This window comes from Falco peregrinus, chromosome 7 (genome assembly GCF_023634155.1).
Source record: "Falco peregrinus isolate bFalPer1 chromosome 7, bFalPer1.pri, whole genome shotgun sequence".
Classification (NCBI taxonomy): domain Eukaryota; kingdom Metazoa; phylum Chordata; class Aves; order Falconiformes; family Falconidae; genus Falco; species Falco peregrinus.
In genome coordinates, this window is record NC_073727.1 from 86,916,351 (window position 1) to 86,938,073 (window position 21,723).

At 41.7% G+C, this 21,723-nt stretch overlaps 1 protein-coding gene across 2 annotated transcripts; it reads right to left on the minus strand.

Annotated features, from left to right (window-relative positions):
- Positions 1–927: 927 nt before the first annotated feature.
- Positions 928–20,790, minus strand: RRAGD (Ras related GTP binding D). Of its 2 annotated transcripts, none has more exons than XM_055810579.1 (7): positions 20,387–20,692; positions 13,949–14,244; positions 13,338–13,537; positions 12,214–12,328; positions 6,324–6,466; positions 4,359–4,507; positions 928–1,036 (listed from the first exon to the last, which is right to left on the minus strand). In XM_055810579.1, the coding sequence occupies exons 1-7, from the start codon at positions 20,529–20,531 to the stop codon at positions 960–962; spliced, it is 1,125 nt and encodes a 374-aa protein (XP_055666554.1). In that variant the 5' UTR covers positions 20,532–20,692; the 3' UTR covers positions 928–959. The 2 variants fall into 2 exon arrangements, with proteins under 2 accessions (XP_055666554.1, XP_055666555.1); XM_055810580.1 differs by lacking the exon at positions 928–1,036 and adding an exon at positions 1,121–2,418 and having other exon boundaries at positions 20,387–20,790.
- Between the last annotated feature and the right edge of the window lie 933 nt (positions 20,791–21,723).

Genomic DNA, 21,723 nt, shown 5'->3' on the forward strand with positions numbered 1-21,723 from the left:
TATCACAGGAGTGCAATTTCACATGCAAGAAAACCCAGAATTTTTCTTTTAATGAGAAAAAAATAATTGTTCCATCACAAAACATGCGGCTTCAAATGATCCATTTGAATTATACTTTATCAGAGTAGTTTGCTCCTATCAATCACACTTCCACGCTAACGCATAGCATGTCTGTAATCACAGAATTTTAGAAAGACATTCCAGCACTGTAACATTTTAATATCCATGTTCCAGTGCATGCTTAAGGATGCATTTTAACTCTTCAAAGAATCCATTAAGTACTCCAGGCCGCTGCCTACTGAATTGCTTACAAAGATTTCCTCAACTACAGCAAGTTGCTGGAACCAATCTTTTACAGTTACACAGCTCCTGACTTTAAAGTGTCTATGGGATGCTAAATTGATTTAGGTTTATTCTAAACCAGTGTTTTAAAGAGACATGGCTTGTTCAATAATGGTCCCTATTGTGTGTAGGCAACTCCAATGATACATAAAAATGGAGACTCACAGATCAGGCATTTTGGAAATACTGCACTATTTGGAAAGTGATTACTTCTTGCACAATTTCTAATTTTAAAAATGGTACCTCAACACTGCCTTGTCAGAAGTGGCTCTTGTAGCATATGGGGTATTACCCTTTAAAGTAAAGCCTAGGATCTCAATAAAATCTAAAAGAAAAAGAAAGAGATTTGAAATACAGAAACTTTGCATTTGCATTGAAACCACAACTGAATTTAGACTTGCTAACCACAGGCTAAACCCCTCCTTATTCAACACTGGGGGCTCTTAACTCACTGATAGACATGTAGCATTATGCCTTACCTTGGCTAAGGGAAAACTTTCACATTTCAATTTCCCATCTGTCTCCAGAACTATCTCAGCTAGGGGTAGATTAGTTATGAATGAGTGAGGTACCAGCTCCCCTTACCTGTCTCTGGTGTATGGCAAACTGCCTCTCATTCAGCTCGTGCTCTTCCCTCTCCCAAGAGCTGCCGACAACACTGCTGGACTGTGCATGCAATTGGTTTGTGGCAGGACTGGGGGAAAAAAAAACAGTTGCTCTTCGGACTAGAAACTGTAATTTTGTATCATTAATTAAACAAAACCAGTGGATACAGAACTCAGAAAATAAGCTTTACTTTTTTAGGTTTGAGAGTGCTCTGCTGTCCTGGCTGCTCCTGTGGTAAGTCTGCCCATGTTCAATATTAAAATAAAAATTAGTGATGTACGCTGATTACTACAACAGGTAAGGTTGACCAGTCCTCATTTTAATGGCCTCTTCTTGATTTCAATCACAGACATACCCCTGTTAGAGGGAACCAGAACACACTGCCAACACCTTTAGGACTTTCTATCAGTACATCAGAACACCAGGGTGGAAATACATAACACATTCTTCACTGTGCCAACTGTAGATGTGCAGGCTCTCAAATCAAACTTAGCAATTCAAACTTTCAGATACAACACCCTCCTCTGAAGCCTTATAAAAATACAAGTGCAACATAGAGCCATTTTACAAAACAATTTATCTTTATAGAAAGGTATTTTAGTGGTATATGCTGAGGTAAATAATAAAAACAGACCCAATAGAGGGCACAACCAGTGTTATGGAGAACTCCAGATGAAATCTGGCCAAAAGCCTGTTTTATAAAAGCTAATATTTACCTACCAGTTATGATCCCTGGAAAGGTGCTTATTGCTGTAATACTTCAAAATTATTCTTCAGTTTACAAATTGAAAAATATATGAAATTAGATCTGTATGAATGTTAGGTATTAGCTGTCACAAATTTTTAAAGGCATTGTACCAAGTTTTCTTAATTGTTTACTAACCAATTTGATTGTAGCAGGTAAATAAACTACAGCATACATTTTACCTGACACCATGCATCAAAATCACCATAAAAACTAAGTTTATCAAAGTCCAACTCCACAAGTAAAACATGAAAAAGTGCAAATTATGTACCCAGTATTTCTGTCACAGCTGTTTTTTCTTAATATGGCATGAAAAAGGTTTACAGCATATATTAAGAAAATTCTTACAAGTGTTCACCTCAATGCTTATATATACAACATTTTTGCTCAAAGTGCTCACTATATGAAAAAAAGATTGGATAAAAATATTTAAACAGTGCTTTCTGAACATTCAGGGCAAATTCATATAATACATCAGTCCCGTTTGTTTTTCTTTTCACTCAGTGCAATGAGATGCAGAAGTCACATCAACTTCAGGCAAACTTTGCTTGCCACACTGCCAGGAAACCTCAGTTACAGTGGCATTCTTGGTGTCCCATTGGGAGTGGGTCTTTTATTTTTTTGCATGTGGCTTTGATGTTTTCGAGATCTTACTACTTTCATTCTTACTTCAAATACTTCTTGTATGGCTTTTCGAAAACAATGGAAATTGTAGTCTATTAATCCTACAGAGACAGAAATATTCTCCATATTAATAAAAACATTTATATACATTAAGTAATGAAAAAATTGCTTATATTCTACATTTAGTGAAATACCACACTCTCTCTCTGGAGGTCATGATCAGTGAATTTTCCGGGCATTTTCTTCTGTGCTAAGCAAAAGCACGTTTAATTAATACACATAATTCACTGAGCATTACAGTTTCATACTACATCTGATACTAAACATACTTTCTAGTCTTAAGAGAAAACAAATAGAAGTTCACTGGCAGATAAAGCTTTAACTTAATAAAGAGCTTTGAAGAAGTGCTCATCACACTGCAAGAAAAAATATTTCAGAAGATATCGTGTCATTTTGTAAATCTGCTTCACAAAATAACTGTGATAAAAATAAGTAGCATCTAGTAATTAAAGAATTTTCATTTTTTGACAATGCGTAAGCTTTGAAACAGATACTTTATAGAAATATCACCAAATAAGAGCCAGCTATATTTCACCTTACATTGTAGCTGAAAAATAACACAATAGACATGCTGTTAGATTACATATATACATAATAGGCAGATAACATTACCATGTGAGTAGGCTGAATATGATCCCACAGAAAAGCTGTAAAGCCATATTGGTAGTCAATTGGAAGACACTGGGTGCTACGGTTGTATAATACTGGAATACAATTTTAGAATTATGGTACTGTGCGTATGACCTCATTCCAGGTTAATGCAGTAAGTTTTCTAAACTGAAATACTGCAGTGTTTTCCACTTCAATTTTGCTAAGAGGACATGGTATATATTTCAAGTGGTTTAAACTCTAACCATGTTACACTTTTAATTTTTTTCCAGGAATTTTTTTTCTCTCTCCCTATAGTTCAGACAAAATATTATGTGGAAGTCTCCAGGCACCAAAAGCTAATCTGCATTGTAATACCAGAACTGTACTGTTGAAGAGTACAGGCTACAGCACAAAGCGTCACAAACCATACAGACGCAACAACTTGACACAGTTGCGGACAAACCCTAAGAGCTGTTTACTCAATATGGTGTCTTTTCTGAAACAGTGTTGTTGTAGGTATGTAGAAGTAACACTCCTTATGCTTACAGCAGAAAAAGAAAGTGACCACATCGAACATTCATAGATAATAAAGGTGGTATGGGTATGAAAGAGAAATCTGACCAGTTGAAGTTCTATAAAATAAATGCTAAATAGCTGTCAACAGCTCAGCAGACATGGTAGGAGTACTGCATTCACAAACACACCAACACTGACTGGTGAATTAGTATCAAGATGGCTACACAAGCCCAAATGATGGCTCGTTCTTCCACTGCTCAGTTCTGGTCTCGGCATTTCACTAAGACAAGTAACTCAGTGAACATCATGCCAGCAAGGAGAGCAATTATGAACTAAGCTTTCAGTATTGACCTTGATCAGGGTCAGAGATAACCAAGAAATTTTATGCACTTTAAAACAGCAAAATATGAAAGCCACCTAGGTCCCAAATACGCAGCTTTTCAAAAGCCTCCTTTCAGAGATGAGAAAAGCAAGAACATATTTCTATCAGCCAGTTCCAGTAATTTTCCCGTGGTTATGGCACACAAGCTGTTCCAAATGCATATGCTGGCGCCAACAGGCACAAATCAATGTCAGCCAAGATAAACTGACACATTCTACTGTTGCAGATGGAAGCTTTACTGCTCTGGATGTAAACTTTCCTATGCTTTCATATCAGAAAGTTGTCAAATACATTTATGATTTCATTTTATCTTAATGCCAGCACAAATACTTCATGCCTTAAACATGTTACGTAAGCTCTATCAAGCTGTACTTACCTTTAGTATTTGTGATACACCTAAGAGACCGTTATCAGCTAATGACAACCACAGTTACTCATTAACTCACTAATACAAGGGAAAAGTAATGCTATACTAGAAAAGGGGAAAAATACCTTTTCTCTCAAAGCTTTCTTCTCTGACAAAACAAACAAGAGCAAGGAATTTTGTCACCTCTTTTAAATACAGGACAGTTGTATTGTTCAGTTTTATGATTGCCATTGATTCTTTGTCATAAGGAGTTCCAGTGCCATCATCTTTAAGCCTAAAGGGTAATATTCAAACAAACAAACAAACAAACAAGGAAAGATAAGCCACCAGACAAGCTAACAAAAGTACTCCCCCCATTGGTTCTTTCACCAGATGATCTCAAATTTTATGAAATTTACATTTTAGCCTTTCAGAGAGACTCTTCCTCAAACTACACTTTACGTAAACTAAGACGACATAGAGATTATATCTTTTATCCAATAACATATGAAATCTTAAGATTTGGGGCTAGAAATCAGATTGTTTGACTGCAAAGTACCTGAACTGAAGCTTTATTTTTTCCTCTGTTAGTTACCAACCTTTTAGCACAAGGCTGTATTTTCTTTTAATCAATGCACTGTATTATGACTTTATCTAAAACATGTGAACCAGTAAGTCTGTACTGATAATTCCAAATCCAGTAAACTTGCTTGAGCAGTGGCAGCTGGCTGATAGTTTAAGCCATCATGAGACTTGCCTCACGAGATGCTGACTTTTGCAACATCCCATCATGAAGAGATTTCTCTTTCACAGATGATGTGTCATGATGATCACTGTATTAGTTTTGTACCTTGCAATTTTGCCCTCGTTCCTGAATGCACACACAGATCTTGTTAAATGGGTAGTTATCACCAACCTCCCATAAAAATTAGTATCAATAACATATTAAGGTAGCAAGTTCCACAGACGCTTCAGGAACAGAGCACAAGAAATTAACTGTAGTATCATGCCTTTACTCTACAGCTAAAACATGGCAACCAGATTTCTGGTGATAAACGCTAAGTGGTTACACAAAGACAGTGGCAGTGTGACATTCTGTGAATAGTGTTCCACAAGTGGTGTTGTACAGGCAATAAGCACACGTATAGTCTTTTGAACTACGCAGCAGCAACTTTCTCTGTACAAAAAAAATGCCACAGAATCAGCATCCTTCATTGTGCACCTCTGTAAAACACAAGTTCTTCTACAGTTACTGAAGTGACTGACTCCAAAATCCGGAACACACAGTAGAATATACAAACCTAAGAATCTTTAGAAAGATATTCAAAATTTTCCTTTCAAAGTTCTAATGTTTATTGCACACCTGCACCAAGATTCTCCCTTATACCTTCTCCAACAGTGCAATACATCTGTCAGTGGGTAAAAATGGAAGGCCACCTAAGAATCCAACACTCTAAGCATGCTGTGATTTAGCCTCCAAGTCTTCTTAATGCACTGACTCTTAATGTGCCCCCATCTTTCCCAGGAATAGCTGGCATTACATTTGGCCAAGGGCCAAGGCATTTAAAACATAACTTGCAAGTAGATGTACATGCTACCACAGGAGATCTCCAGCTACCAATGTATAAGGAGGAGAAAATGAAAAAAAAACCCACAAAGGTCATGTAGGGAAAAAGAGGACAGACAATGAAGAACCGAATGAAGCAAGAGTGAAGCAGCTCACTAAGGCCAGTAGAGGCCACTAGCTATTAAACAAAACTAAATATGGCCCCAATTTTTTTTAACATGTGAGGCATCCTTCTGTTAAATTCGTCCCTGGGGAACAAAAAAACGTTGTTAATGTTTCCTTTTATTTTAGGTTGGTTACTTCCCACTCCTTTCTCCAAAAAAAACTTATTAGAAAAGAAGGTGTTCACAAAAGAGGCTAGGCTGGAAACAGTGCTTGTTGCTAGCAGGGGATCTGTAGCTCAGAGGCCTGCCGTTTCCTCCTTCTTACCTGTCCTGACAAATTACACATTCTCATTATTGTTTATACTGACATCATTCCAATTCTGAAGGCCATTCGGATTCCAGGTACACAGTTTTATGAATAACGTTAACAATTTACTTACCCATATATACAAGAAATGTCAATGACAACATCTATCATATCACAGCAGAGCTCGTAAGTTTGCATATCCACTGGAGTACTGTCCGTTGCAATATAGATCTTACTGACTACATCAAATAAAAATGCTTTTTCAATCCCAGAATTCTATTTAAGAAAAGAAGAAAGAAAAATAAAATGGAAGCCATGCCTTCAAATTAATAAGCTTTTTTGTTCCCCTACTTGTCCGTTACATAAAAAGCTAGGCTGAAGAAGTGGAAGTTAAACTGCAATCAAGCTCATTTTGGAAGAACTGTACCTACAGCACTCTCATATTTGTAGCAAACCTTGATGATTACAGACCTTCTGACACACTCTGCCTCTGAGCAGACATGATGCCAAGTTACACTCCCATACTCCCCCCTCTGGAAAACATCTGGAGAGATTACATTTATTTTCAGGGGGAAAAAGTCTTCCAAGATCAAGCTTTTGGGTTCTTGACTGTAACAATGGACATATAAAGACAGCTGTAATTTAAAGTTATTCTAGCTGGACATGCAAGAAGGTAGAAACAAGAAAAAGAAAAATTTAATGGACAAAGAATGCAGCAGTGCTTAAGCACTAATTTCTCAAGGGAACTGAGAAATTGTCTCTGGGGTTTGTAGATGTTTTAGTGTCTGGTTCCTTAGAACATCTTTCAGAACCACAGGAGAAAGAGCAGTATTTTGATGGTGCTCTTTCAGTTTTCATGTAGCATTGGTGGTTAAACCCATGTTTATAATGCTAAGGCTTGCTAATGTGATGACAGCTATGTTCCTGTCACCCTGCCAAGCTGATTACGACTCACTCCATACTGGAAATGTATTGTATTCATGGTTCTCAGAGGCTAGCCAGGAATGCTAGCTCATACTCTTTGTGTAGATAAGGTAAACTGCTATAAGCCTCTGCTTCCTGGACGAGGAAAAAATATGTACTGCTTAACTGAAAACAGTAGTTTGCTTGCTGATACCAAGGGATTATTGCACCTGAGCAGCTGTCCCAGCATGAACACAATGGGCAATTTCCCAGTACTGCTAAAACTCAAGCTACAAAATGTCCTTCAGAATTCACATATACAGGAAGAGAAGCAACTTTCTTCATCAAACCAAATTTTCTCCATATATGGGCTTCCCTTTTTAATATGGTTTGGGACTGCTGCCACAGCGGTTTTGTAGCTACCAAAACCACACTGAAAGCCCCTGACACACTTTAATAGCTTCAGCTTCCTTCATAGTTGCAGAATTTTTCCTTTTTTCTTCTTTCTTTTCCAAGTCAACTATTTAACAAAGAATTAAGAGATTAAAAAGTGACCCCCCACTTTCCAAATTTCTTGAAATAGGTAGAAAAATTTTAATGCTAGGTATGCTATTGAACAATGGCCAGCAATATTTTGGCCATTTTCTTCTTAAAGAGGCTTAATTCTTCCACCATCACGCACACAGCTGAGGCTGGGAACTTCCATCAATAATAAGAGCCCAGAGGTGAATTTCTTGCATTTCATTGTGGAAAAGACTCTGTGAGTGGCACATTTCAGTAAGTCATTAATAAGAAGCAATTTAAAATAAAGTATAAACTGTGGATACCTTAGGTGCATAGGCTGAAGCACACAATGTACAAGGATAGTCTCAAAAGAACTGGCTTTGTTCAGCCTGAAGAGAAGAAAGCTCATTGCTATCTACAAATACCTAATGTAAGGGTGCAGAGAAGACAGAGACGAAGTCTTCTCAGAGCTACCATGTTGGAGGACAAGAGGCAAAAGATGCAAGCTGAAATTCTAACTTGATACAAGAAAAAAAAAAAAAAGCAGGAGAGTGATGAAGCACTGGGACATGCTGACCTCAGAGTTTGTAGTTTCCACCCCTGAAGATACACAAAGCAGGGCTGGATCCAGCCATGAGCAACCTGCTCTAACTAGCCTGACTGAGCAGGAGCTGACCTCTAAAAGTCCTTTTCAGCCTACACACCTCTGTAAGTCTACATTCTTTGAGCACTAAGAACAAAAACGTATGCATGTTTATTTTGGTTATTCTGGCCACAAGTGATAATTCTGTAATTTTAATTTTTAAATAATAATTCCGACAGCACCTCACAAACTTCAACAGATGCTGTAAAATAAGATTTATCACAAGATTCACCTGTAACTATTATGTAAGTATATAGCCATAATTCATTGCCAGAATACGTATTTGAAAATAAGTCATTTTAGACAAAAGAAGTTGGAACTCAAGCCCTGTAGTGTCATTCATGAAGAATCAATTATGAACTTTTGCATTATATAGAGAGCTATAGTGACAATTTCAGCTGTACAGGTGAGACATTTTACATTATTGAGATGCAGTGACAATATAATAACATTTAACAATGAGAAGTGATTTTTCCATCTCAGAACTCCAGCTGCTGCAGCCTGCCTGCTGTACTCATAGTGACAGTTTAAAAGGTTTTTACCTGGAGACATCTGCCATGTCAGCAGTTATGCCTGATGGTAAGGGCTGAGCTTGGTGTCTTTACTTAAACCACGCTCATTGTCACTGAAATTAATACATCGTGGTAGGACTTACTGAGAAACTTTCTTTTCCAAGTCAACTATTTAACGAAGTTATTGACAGACTGCTTCTGTCAAACTTTGTATGATGACAGTAACCTCTGCAACAGGGTAGGATAGACTGCTGGGAGTAGTAACCACTGAATTGTGCCCACATGACTCCAAAGATTTTATTTGCCCTGGGTTTTAGTACCACTTTAAACGAAAAAGTAAAGGATTTGCCAGAATGTTTGAGAGGAAACTGCTCAAGGGAAAAAAAAATAATCACAAACAATAATTACAAGTCATAAAACAAATCAGGAAACAGTGAATAAAAAATACTATTCAAAGAGACATTACATCCTTAATGCTCAGTCAGGGAAAATGAAAATAAGAAATCAACTGTTTCTGTTACTTCAGCAGTAGGGTTCCTTATTACAGAAACAAAGGCCAACAGCTGCCTTACACAACTGAACAAAATGCTGCCGCTGATGTCAATGAGAGCAGGGTCAGAATAAGCACTAGTTATCTCTGACACAACCCTACAGTCTGGAAAGAAGATGTAATGTGTGCTAGAAGCTTTATCAAGCACTCTGAAGTGATGCAAGACTCTTCCATGGCTAATCTGAACCCAGAGAGTCACTATGAAAAATCTGCACAAATATATGAGATTTTATTTTAGATAGGTAAAAACCATGAGGTAGTTGAAATTCAAACCATGTTTCTCAGCTACACTTGGTATGATAAAGTAGAAGGCAGTTTCTATTCTTTAAATGGAACGGGTTCAATAAAACTGGCAGTATTACTCCAATTCCTAGGTTAGGTAAATAGGCTTATCTTTTTCCTTCTTGAAAGTATGAAGAATAAGCCAGAATTTGGCCCTAAAAAGTAATTTTTACAAGTCACTTACAGTTAGGAATGAACTTTGGACAATTATTTAGACAGGTCTTGCAGCAAACTGCAGATGTCCTGAATGAGTTTTAGCTTGAAATACTACATTTGAATTTACAAATTATAAAATTTAAATAATTAAACAAACAAAACAACTTATTTTTATCATGATAACTCATTGTTTGTTTTTTTAACATCTCTCAAAGAAATCCCAACAACGCTAAAATGAAAATCCACATTCCCATGTCACACAACTTGATTGCTTGGTAAGGTCACAGTAATTAAAAACCAGAAATCCATCTATATGCTGATAAGAGTTAGTCAGGTAAGGTTTACATGGGTTCTGAATGCCAAACCAACTGTTACTTCATGATTTACAAGCAGTTACATTAAAGAATGTAGAAGCAGTATTAACACACTGATGGTTCTTCAAACATACAAGCTAACACACTGTGGCACTACGAAGGTAGGCAAAAACCTGCTGTGAACTTAAGAGTGATCACAGATCTATTTTTGTAGTCATCAGCTTTTCATGTTGGAAGTCTTCATGGCATAAATGAAAGCACATCCTCATGAACGTTGCTGCAAAACTCAAACTAGAACACCAATACACCCACACTTGGATATCCAACACACTGGCTTCCTGAAGTAAGGCATGACCAAAATCCACATCAAGATTTGTTGTCACTAAAGTGCTAAAGTAAAGAGGCACCTGCTAACTAATTCTGTGCTGGAGAATGATGTTTAGTCTTCTTGTGGTTGCAAATAGTCATTCCAAGTCTCCTGTCTACAGATAGAAGACACTTGTAAAAACAGACAGTAAGCATGCTGAGGACATAGTGATACAGCTAAACCTTCCTCTAGGTCATTAACAAACCGAGTTTTGCTCTCTTTGGAGCTAAGAATCAGTTTGAGACTCTTTCTCATACTGAACAAAGGAACAAATCTTTTTTGGACTTCCCATATATTTGAAAGACTCATTCTTCCTTACAAATTACATCTGACATTCTAGATATTATTGGAGCTGCCTCCTGGGTGTTCTGGGTGCACAAGCAACTGTCGTCAGTCATTCAGGTAGCAGCTTGTGCTTGATTCATCTGGTGGTTTGGTACAAATTCTTCAGCACCTCCAAACAATGAGGAGACCCCATACAGAGATGTGACTCACAATATGAGTCACTGGGGTGACTCTGGCACAAGCTGGACTATCATTCAGACAGCTTTCTCTTTAAGACTGTGTGGCTTATTCAATATCCAATATCCAACTGCTCCAGAACTTCTGTCAATACTCTTCTGTCCTAAGTGCATTTTGACACTGGATGGCACCTGGTATACAGTCCATTCATTGTGAAACAGCATAACTTGCTACTTAACAGTAGGAGAGTATGTTTTGGAAAGACCTTCCTCTAACCCTAGCTTTCCCTTTCAGCAACACATCCAACTCTTCTCTCTCTCCATTTTCACACCCTACACTGAGAAACTGTGAAGTCTAATTTTATTTTACAGGCTGTTGAATGATATTAAATATTTCATTACATCAAAATCACAAAAAAGGAACAACAAAATGCCTTGCTTGGAAATTGAAGCCTGACAAATCAATGCTAGATGCAAGGTGCAAAATTAGAATATTGTGAGAAAGGGTGCAGTTTCAGGAGCTACTATGACCTGATTTAACGACCACCAAAACAGGGAGTTCCTCCTTTTTACAACCTACTCACTGTGTTCCCCTTTGCTCATGGCCACATGTTCCCATCTCTTGTCTTGTGCCAAAACAAGAGCATGTTGGACTCCTCCATGACCTGCTTTTAACTAAATTAAACAGCGCATTAGTGTGTGTCAGTGACTCCACGAGGGGACGCGTGAGTCTCAGAACCAGTATAAAGGAGAGAGACCACACATACAGGAACAGCGGAGCCTCCACAGTAGTAACAAGCCACTAGATATACAAAGATCCCTAACTGGCCTTCAGAGTAACTACAGAAGTGGTGAAAGTTGTGATGGACTCTATCTCTAAAAATTTCAAGATAAGAAGAGATTTTTTTTTTTGAAGTGGGGTAAACTTTGATACAATGTAGAATGAATTCTAGGAAGCACTATAGACAATTCTCCATAGGAGGTCAGACCAGATGATGTTCCTTTAAGAATTCATTTACAGAAGTTTTAAGTACTACTTAAATGCATGCAGCACAGACCTTTGCAACATTCAGATCAAGGTATGAGCAGAAAAGGGACAACTGCTAACCCACTTCATGTGATTCAGGAAATACTCTCAGCTGCGCAGCAACACTGTGTAATAGACAGGGAGGCGAGGCCAAGCTGCATGTGGGTACATTTCAGCTAAGTTCTGGTAATTTCTCTGAGAGTTCACATTGCTCATAATGTCTCAGAAGGCAGTGAACAGAGTATCTGAACATGCATGTTGGACAGAGCTGGATCTACAGACAAAGTATGTAACAAGTACTTACTGAAATAAAGATGTTAAGCAGGTTTTCCAGTGTTGGGAGCTGCGGAATCAGTTTCTGTACCACTTTGCTAAATGCTTCAAATATAGAATGATCATATATGCTTGTCAGATAAAAGCTGGAAAAAAACGTCACCACATTTTCCTTTTAGCCACATACTGTGAACATGATGTACCTTTCATAGTATGAGTGAAATGAAATATTGTCAAACAGCAAGTGCCTACATTTTATGCAATTACCCCTTGTGATCAAAAGTCATTTGTTATGATTGAAGCATAGGACTTCATCTCCATACAAAAAAAAAAAACTCTAGACACTGCAAACTAGGCCTTGATGTAGAACTTCATGATGCAACTCCCACCTTGGTATTCCTAAGAAAATATTTTTCAAATTGCAGGAGAGCAATATTACTGAGTACATCTGTTATGATCTATTTTTTGAAAGCTGTGGACCTATTTATCAATTCAATGATGCAGTCAAGTAGTTAAGAGCTCTAAAGAGCTCTTAACTTGGAGCAGGTCTCTCTTTTTAATATATTTGTACTTGGCTTTTGAATATATTTGTACTTGGCTTAAGTGCTAAAAAAGCCATGACAACTTCATGTCCTCTAGTTCCCAGTCTGCAGAAGTCCACTATTTTCCATTATTTGTACAATAATCTGCTTTATCAGCAGACAACGCAAAGATACAGCACCTGTCTTCCCCAAGTGGCTCCAAGCAGGCTGCAGCAGTGAGGACTAGCGACTGGGAGGGGACTGTGAGGCAGAGAGATATCAAAGAAGGCAAAAGCAATGTAGGTGGCATATACAATCTACTGTCTGGAGCTCTACTGGTTGCTGCCACTGTCCAAGAAACTTATTTCAAGAGAGCAGCTGCAGCAAAAACTGGTAGGACTCTGTCGTATTTGTCATCTGTTTTTAAGCACATCTCCTCTCCAGCTTTCCCTCCAAGACAGCAATCAGAAATAAAATACTTTGTTTGGCTCAGGTCAAATGCAATGTCTCTGATTATCCTTTTCCTTCATATATCAAAAGCTCGTTGCCTGCTACTTCAAGAGAACAGAAAATGGTAACTTGTCAAATAAACTGCTCTCCTCTTTAGGATACTCTGCATAGCAGCTTTTCTCACCTGAGGTGAATCTTCTCCAATCCAGCATCTGCAAGGTCATCATTTGCCCTCTGGTGAATATCTCTTTGTGTTTCAATCTTGTGATCATCAGATAAACCATCCACTTTATGGATAAAGATTTCAAAGTTGATATCTGGATTCACTTTATAGGCTCTGGTCACAGTAAGATGCAGCCGAGCTAATGCTTCCATATAATCATCCTAATGAAGGAAAAAGAAAAGCTACAACTGTTGGAAAGTTCCTAAAATATATATACAAAATTTTGCAATACTTACTTTTAGATAATGCTACAGTTCAACAACAGCTTAATTTTTAAATTCCCTAGAAGCCTGAGTCTACATCCAGCATGTGCATCAATCTCATGCTGTCAGCACTTAGGAATCTGAGCAAGACCCTTGAGATGTTAAAGCAAATCAGGTAACTTTTGAACATACTGCAAAGAGAGCTTAAAAATAACCAAGCAGCTCTTCAAGTTTTAATGACTTTCTTTTAATGCATTTGTGATCTAAGTTAAGTACTTTATTTGCTCTGTAAAAAAATATCTATGCTTTCCAACCCATTTATTGCTGAAGGAAGAAAAGGAAAAGGTAGTTTAAAGCCCCCTTTTTTACCTGAGAATCAATAACAAATATCAGTGCTCCAGTGCCTCTGAAAATCATCTCATAGTCAAATGTAGGATCAAAGAAGTCAATTTGCCCAGGAAAATCCCATATCTGAAAGTTGACAAAGGAGCTGTTGGAAACATCCTCTCTGCAGATCTTGTTTGTGCTCTCCAAGAAGAGAGTTTCATTAGGTGACATTTTGTGAAAGACAACTTTCTGAATGGAAGACTTCCCACTTCTTCTCAATCCCATGAGCAGGATTCTTGGCTTAACTTCAGTACTGAAGGGATCATTGAAATCCAAAACTGAATAAAATCACACAAGAAGAAAAGTAATAATCTATGGCAATACAATCAGTAACTACCAAATAACATGCATTTATTTTCATGCCATGTTTACTTGGATTGATGCAAATGTTACCAATTTTTAAGCTTAGGGAGCAGTGCTACAGGCATCTTAACTTGAATTATTTGCCCCTTAGCCTATACTATCAGAAAACCCACTTTTCACCTGTAAGAGGCTGCAGAAGGCTAAACCAGAAAATTTTCTAGTCTGATCCAGTTATATTAGCATAAAGGTGGCTATGGGAGTAAACTATACTGTTATATCTGTGAGGACATGAATGTATAGCTATCCACACCTGTAAGGACATCAGCTTCAGTTTCAGGTATCTCTAATCAAAACAGCTACAACAGTCTAAATTGATGCATTTAGTTGGCCTATAACTTTTAAAGTCCTTTGGTACTGAGCTGAAAATTACACATAAATGGATAAAAGCTTCCAAACACCCCTGTGATACCCTGTCTGCACCATCAAACACAAGCAACACAAAAAACTGAGTTGTCAATGCTAAATCTGCAGAGTAAAGTTCACAGCACACAGTGGTCAGGTTTAAAACACTGATCAGACAACAGGCTAAACACACTAGCTGTCAGGCAGACCTTCTCCCACTCGCTGCAGTACAGACTATTCAACATAATTCATAGCACAACATGAATTGTATTTCTTTCTCTTTTTCTGCTGGGATAAATTTTGAATTGCAGAAAACTAACACATAATTGTTCATACACATCCTTCCTGAATATCCCCCCCCATACGTTAAGTGATCAAGTTTACTCCAAAAGTACAAAAATCCAAACCAAGAAACCTCAGCAACAAACTGAACCTGTTGATTTATTACATAGCCTTACAGGTTGAAAAACATGGAAAGCTTGAAGGAACCCTTTGCCTAGGTGCATGTTTCGCACCCAGGGGTGGCAATCACATCTGTCCTCTTGCGCTCCTCAAGCCTCACTTCCAAGTTTCAAACCAGAAGAGCAGGACGTGCCTTCAGAACCTCGTTCACGTCTGGTTTTGCCTCCTGAACTTCAGTTACAGAGAATGAGGGCTTCTCCACGGAAGGTCTCGCAGAGTTAGCATAAAAGCATCCCTCGGCACCATCTACTGGCTTGTCAGTGGTTACACCACTCAGTGGGGGCCCCTACATCCATTATCGGTGGGATCCTATCCATTTTAAACCCATTTGAAAGGCCTTGACAGGTATTAACACTTACTGTGCTCTTGCCAATTATCACGCATTAAACACTGCCAGGCTGGAGCAGTGAGCAGATGAAACTCCTTCAAGCAGAATAGTGACTGGTAACTCCTTAAGAACCTCATCCTCCTAATGCAGCAATGGCCAACTTCTGCTGACTCAGACAATAAATTTAGGAAGTAATAAACCACAGTCAACACGTTGCTCTACTCTTCCTGTCCACCAAGACAGTGATAGTACCCTCCTGCGGCTGCAAGAAACACGTGCCTACAACACTTCCCACCTATAGAAGAGTAATAAACATCTGCTCTAGGACAACGTAACAATATTTCATGTTTTGGGGGTACAGTCTTGTCAATAAAGGAAACCAAAGGTACAGGATTCAATGGCGTTTCCTCCACCCCACTCTCTTCTTTAACGCACAAAGTTTCCACAGCTGCCAAATGCAATTTCATTAATGTAATTCCATTAATGTGCATATATCCATATATCATGCAATTTGCATTTTGGTCATCAGAAGGAAAGAAAATTTATTCAAAGCTTTACAAGAACTTTATAAAGGCATGTAAAGAACACTCATCTGGTTGAGGCTTTATTGCATATTTCCGTAAGTTTAAAAAACTCCCACTTGCTCAGACCTTACACAACAGAACTTATGAAGCCTAATTTGCTATGGATTTGTACTTTGTGTCCCCTTCCTCTCCCCACCACAATAACCCCAACTTCTCCCTGCATGTCTTATGACATATCCTGCAAAAAACAGATATGACATGCTATGGCTGATCTGGAGCTCAACCCATGCTGGTTGGCTAAACTGTACACGTGTACACCAGTTTGCCAGCTGCTGCCACAGAGAGTGCACACAGCTGCTCCCCTGTCCCTCTCAGGACACTTTCATGTGGGTCTCTCCTCTCTTCTGAATGCCAGTTTTCGTCAAACTTGTGGGAACTTAATCATCCTTGAGATGTCTTTCATTCAAATTTGGTTGAAGGTAGACAGCAGTTTCCAAAGTTCTGACTGGTGATGAGACAACCAGAAGACAGGCTACCTATGTAACTCCCTTTTCTTTAAGAAACAGGCTAAAAACTCACATGTAGCTAAAAAAAAATATTTAAAATAACTTGGGGTTTAAAATTGTTGTTGTATTAAATTATCCCGTACTGTTAGATTTTTATGGACTGCAATACTAGAAAGAAATTGCTTTATATTAAAGCCATACTAAAAAAACCCCACAGCTGCAAGCACAGAGTTACCAATGAGAAGAAGGAACACCAGCTCTTCTGCTAGTAAGACTGTTATTTAACTTCTGAAATCCTGCCAGTTCAAAGACAGGGAAATGTAAATGAGTATCATCCAAACCTGATTAGATAGCAAGGCTGCTATAGCACTTTCCTCTGAAAGTTAAGAGATTACCTTATATGTAATGGAATTGGACGACGCGCTGCCTGCCCACATTCCTTTGCAGAGTACATGACAGCTCCTTTAATTTGCCACAGAAATGCCAGTAGATGTATCACTGCAGCTTCCCAGACTAGGTTACTGAGTGAGATCATAATATGCCTAAGAGAAACGGTAAACTCTTCCCCATTCTGTAATGGGAAAGATAACTTTCCCTATTGTGAGATGCAATGCATTTCTTGCTTCATTCACTTTTGCAAAGAGTAAATGTTATAAAATCCCAGTTGCCAATGCATATCAAAGTCCTTCATATTTCAACTTTTCTAAGCAGCCATAAAGAACTGAAGTAACGGAAGTCACAATGGTTAGAACTGGTATCCTTTGAAGTATTCACAAATTAAACTTAACAAAGCCAAAAGTACTTTCCCCACAGAGAAGCACTCAATTCCTTACAAAATTTCTGTAATTGCAGTTGCCCTGGTTTATGGAGTGGAATTTATGTGCATTGCAATACGCAGAAGAGCTGAGGAGTTAACTGAGAACTGCACGTAGTAGCCCTGACCTGTTCTCACCAGGATGCACAACTCATAATGAATACTTCAATATCTCCATGCTATTAGAGATATTAATTGATAATTAAAATAGTTTTTGAAGCCCATCCTGTATTCCACATCAATTGCAATTAATTGTCAGAGCAGATGACTATCAGTGCTTCACAGGCATACGTGATGGGGATGCCACGTCGGAAGGTGTATTTGTAGATCTCGCCAGTTTTCAAACATCCAAATAAAGCACTGCAGTTCATCTGCTCAAATGATGTCAAGTCAAAAGAAATTATTTTGCTTATGTTACTGTCCATAAGGTGACAAGCCTCTGAGTTTAGTTTTAAACTAATACAGATTATAATGATTTATTTTTTTTTGCTCACTAATGCAATTATGTCATTTTTAAGTTTTAACCTTTTTTGTGTAAAGGAGAATTAGGAGTCCCAAATTTTCCATTCATGTACCTTCAAGCCCACTGATCTCATAGCATTTCCAGTGCTACTATGACTGTGATATCTACAGCACTTTGGAGTGCTGTCAAAAGACAGTAGCCTTACAAAACACATACAATGAACATCTTCAATGCTAACAGATGGCCTGAGCCTAAACAATTAACAGAAAAAGCTTGTAAGTAATCAGGAGAGCTGTTCAGCTACTGTGGGTTTATAAACATTGCAGAAATACCTGGTGGAAGGAAATTCTTGTAGCTAAAGAAAAGACTCAGAACTAGAAGACCTCGTTCCACTCTGCCACAGATTCATCAATCTGCAACGATATGCCTTAAAGCTACTTCCCTGGGGACACTGCAGAGGGTTTCCCTGCTTCTAAATACTTTTTAATTGCATATATCAAAACTACGACTAGGCTTTATGTAAACTTAAGTGCTTTAAGGTCTCTGAATATGACCATACTTATAAAGTAAGAAGATTAAGAAGAGGAGAAAAGCATGGTTTCAGCATTCAGGCTGGAGACAAGAAACCAGTATGGGGTGAGAGATAACCAATATGAAGTTTTGAAATCTCTTGTATGCCTACAGGCACAAATTACGCTTTTACTTTTAAGCCTGGCTTCTCCCTTCACTTTCAACAGCAACTGATTGAAGCTGTTCTCCTTACACTGCCCTTCCATTCTTTCTGTGTAGATAAGTGGAGGGTATGACACTGAATTTTGGACCACTTACCGTACAGATCCAGGAAGACAGAGGACAGAAACTGGGAAAAGGAAAGTCCCTTGCCTTGCAGCCCAGTATTAAATACACAAAACACGGACCCAAACCGCAACCCCCTCCATTACAGATGCTCTGTGTCTCTCCAGAGAATTCAGAACGAAACAGAAAGCCAGGGGATCTGGATTGTTAAAATGGACCTTTGTTTTAATTCTGTGTAAAAAAGGTCCCTGCATGGACTGTCTTCTGCAATTCAGGATGTAAAGGTTCGTTTCTGTTAAGTACAATATTCTGGTGTTGCTACGGAAGAAGCAATTGAAATTTTTAACAGCCTAACAAAGTTCCTATTGAAAACCACCCAAATAAATTCCTCTGAGGACAGAATACAGATTACTTCTCTATGGAAAAAGCTAAGTTCGTTTAGCACTAAAGAAATATGCTAAAATATATTCTCTTTGTGTCAAAATAAAAGGAATTATTTAGCAGTTGCAAGTAAGATTTTAATTAGTCTCAGCTACAGCTCTTACATCCTAGCATTCCCATATTCTGTAGCCATGAAGGATTGTACTCAAAACACCCCCCTCCCCAAAATTTCATTAGTCAATGTGATACCTCCTAAAGCCCGCAGGACCGGGCCTTTAAGGAGAAGGTTCTGCATGCTAATAACCAGCGTAGGTTTAACAGATGTGGCCTTTCCTTATGCTATCATAAAAAGGTAGCTCTTTTTTCACTCGGAGATACTGAGCGTTCTCCAAGCTCCTTTGTGAAATACATCTCGGAAGAATGAATTCAGGCTCTGAATGAAAGCAACAGGCTCTGAGCTGGCATTGCCTTTTTTTACTGAATGAGACTGCTTTTCTTGGTAAGCCTGTCCTTCCCAGCATCACCATCCACACTGACACAGATACGCAGTGAATAACGTGGGTCCTCATATGCACAGACACATGGACAGCAGACATCTAGCGGAGCCTGCCACTGTGGGAACTGACATCCACAGCTGCAGAGCAGCCCTGCACACAGAGCTGCATGTCACCGCCACCTTTTATAGCCTGACACCCAACCCCCCCATCCCCCGCCTCCTTGGCACACTCAAGTCACATCAGGCTGTGGCCACCAGTAGCCAGCAACTCTCACCCCAGACATGGAAAATACTGAAAGGAGATTACACACACACACACACACTTTGCCTGCACTCCTTTTGCTTCCTCCCTTATCCCCAGTCCCTTCTGCTACCTGGCAGACCTTGCCCTGCTCCTGCCTCTGAGCTCCCCGCTCTCTCTGTCACGGCGGTAGCCCCCCAGGAGCGCCCTGTCCCCGTCCCCTCCCCCGGTCCCGTCGGCAGCATCCCCGCTCAGCCTGGCCTCTTACCACCCAGCCCGGTCCCTGCGAGGCCTGCCCTCTCCCCGGACGCCTCGGCTCCCTTCGTGCCTTGCTCACCCTCGCCGCGTCCCAGACGCCGCGGGAGGCCCGGCCTCCCCCCTGACCCGCATCCGCAGGCAGCCGGGCCCGACCCCCGCAGCCCAGCCGGGCCTCCCCGGCGGCGGCCCCGTCCCGCCCGCCACCGCCCCTGCCTCACCTCGGCCCCCGCCCGCCTCACCCGCACCTCCGCGCCCGCGGGGCCGGCCCTGCCCCGCACCGCCTCACCCCACACCCGCAGTCGCGGCCGGTCGCTGCCCCAACAGCCCCCCTCCGAGGCCGGCGCCCGCCCCCCCGGCTCTGCGGGGGCAGCCCCCGCGGCGGCCGCGACGCCGCTCCCCGCCGCCCTCGCTGCCGCGGCCGCTGCGGCCGCCCCGGGTGGCACTCACACGCCTCATCGCCGCCGCTCTCCGCGTCACCGTCCGAGGACTCGGCCCCGTCGGCGTAGCCCGCCAAGCCCACGATCTCCTCCTCCTCTTCCTCCTCCTCGTCCCCCTCTTCCTCCTCCGGCAGCTTCCTCGGCACCTGGCTCATGCCGGCCGCGGTCCCGCCGGGGCTCCGAGGGCCCCTCTGCCTCCGGGCGGCCTCGGGGCGCGCCTGGCCGCGGGCGCGGGGGGGCCCAGGTACCGCGCTGGCGCCGTGCCCCGCCGCCGCTCCCCGCCGCCGCCGCTCCCCTCCCCCGCACGGCGCTCGGCGGAGCGCGCGGCGCAGCCTGCCGGCGGGGCGCGCACCCAGCGGGCGGGGGAGGCGGCGTGACCCGCGTCACCTGACGCGGCCGGTCACGGGCCGGCGGGGCCTCCGCGCTCGCCCAGGCGCGGCACCGCCGCGGGCACCCGCCGCTGGCAGGCGGAGCCGGGCGCTGCGGTGCTCACGGGCGCGCCCCGGGGCCTGCCGGCCGCCGCCGCCTCCCGCCCCGGCCCTGCTGTCCCGCGGCGCCCTGCGCGGGCCTGGAGGCGCCCGTGGACGGCGCACAGGCGAGGCGCTGCCTCTGGTGTGCGGGGGGCCGAGCGGGGCGGCGGGCAGGTGTGCCAGCCTGCAGGTGTGCCAGCCTGCAGCACCGCAGTGACGGCTGGCGGTTTTGTTGCAGCCAGCCCTCCCGGGGGGCCTCCAAGTCAATCGGGTCCTTGTCCCGCGTGGAGCCCAGCCCCACGGCAGGCTCTCGAGGGTGGTCCCCTGCGTCACCCCCACGGGTGCCTCTGCCTTCGGCTTGTGGGAGACCCTGGGCCTCTGGCAGGACCCGCGTCTGCCCGGTGCTGCTCAGCCTGCGGATCCACTGTGCCCGCTCAGGGCCCAAATGGTGTTGGCGGCGCTGCCTGCGGCCGGCCTGATGGGCCTTCCATGGCGGCTGTGTCATCGTATGGCCAGGCCCAACACGTTAAGCCAGGCACTAATGGTGAGTGGTAACATCTGCAGTGTGGGTAAGAGAGATTATTTTGTTAATAATACCCTGGATGAAAGGAAGACTAAAGAAAGCCATGGCAGTGAAACCTTCTTGGAAGAGGAGGAGGTTTTTGAAGCCCCTGACAGACTGAGGTGCACTCATCTGCCTGCCATTGCTTCCTCCAGACCAGCACTGTGAGGACAGACCTTCTACCCCTCAGCAAGGCCCTTTCTCAGGTGTTTCCAGTGCTGCTCTTGTCTGAGCACCACAGCATGTGCGTTAGCCCCTGGCGGTCATCCCGCACTGCCTGCTGTAGTGACAGGCAGCTGAGTTCCCAACTCTGCG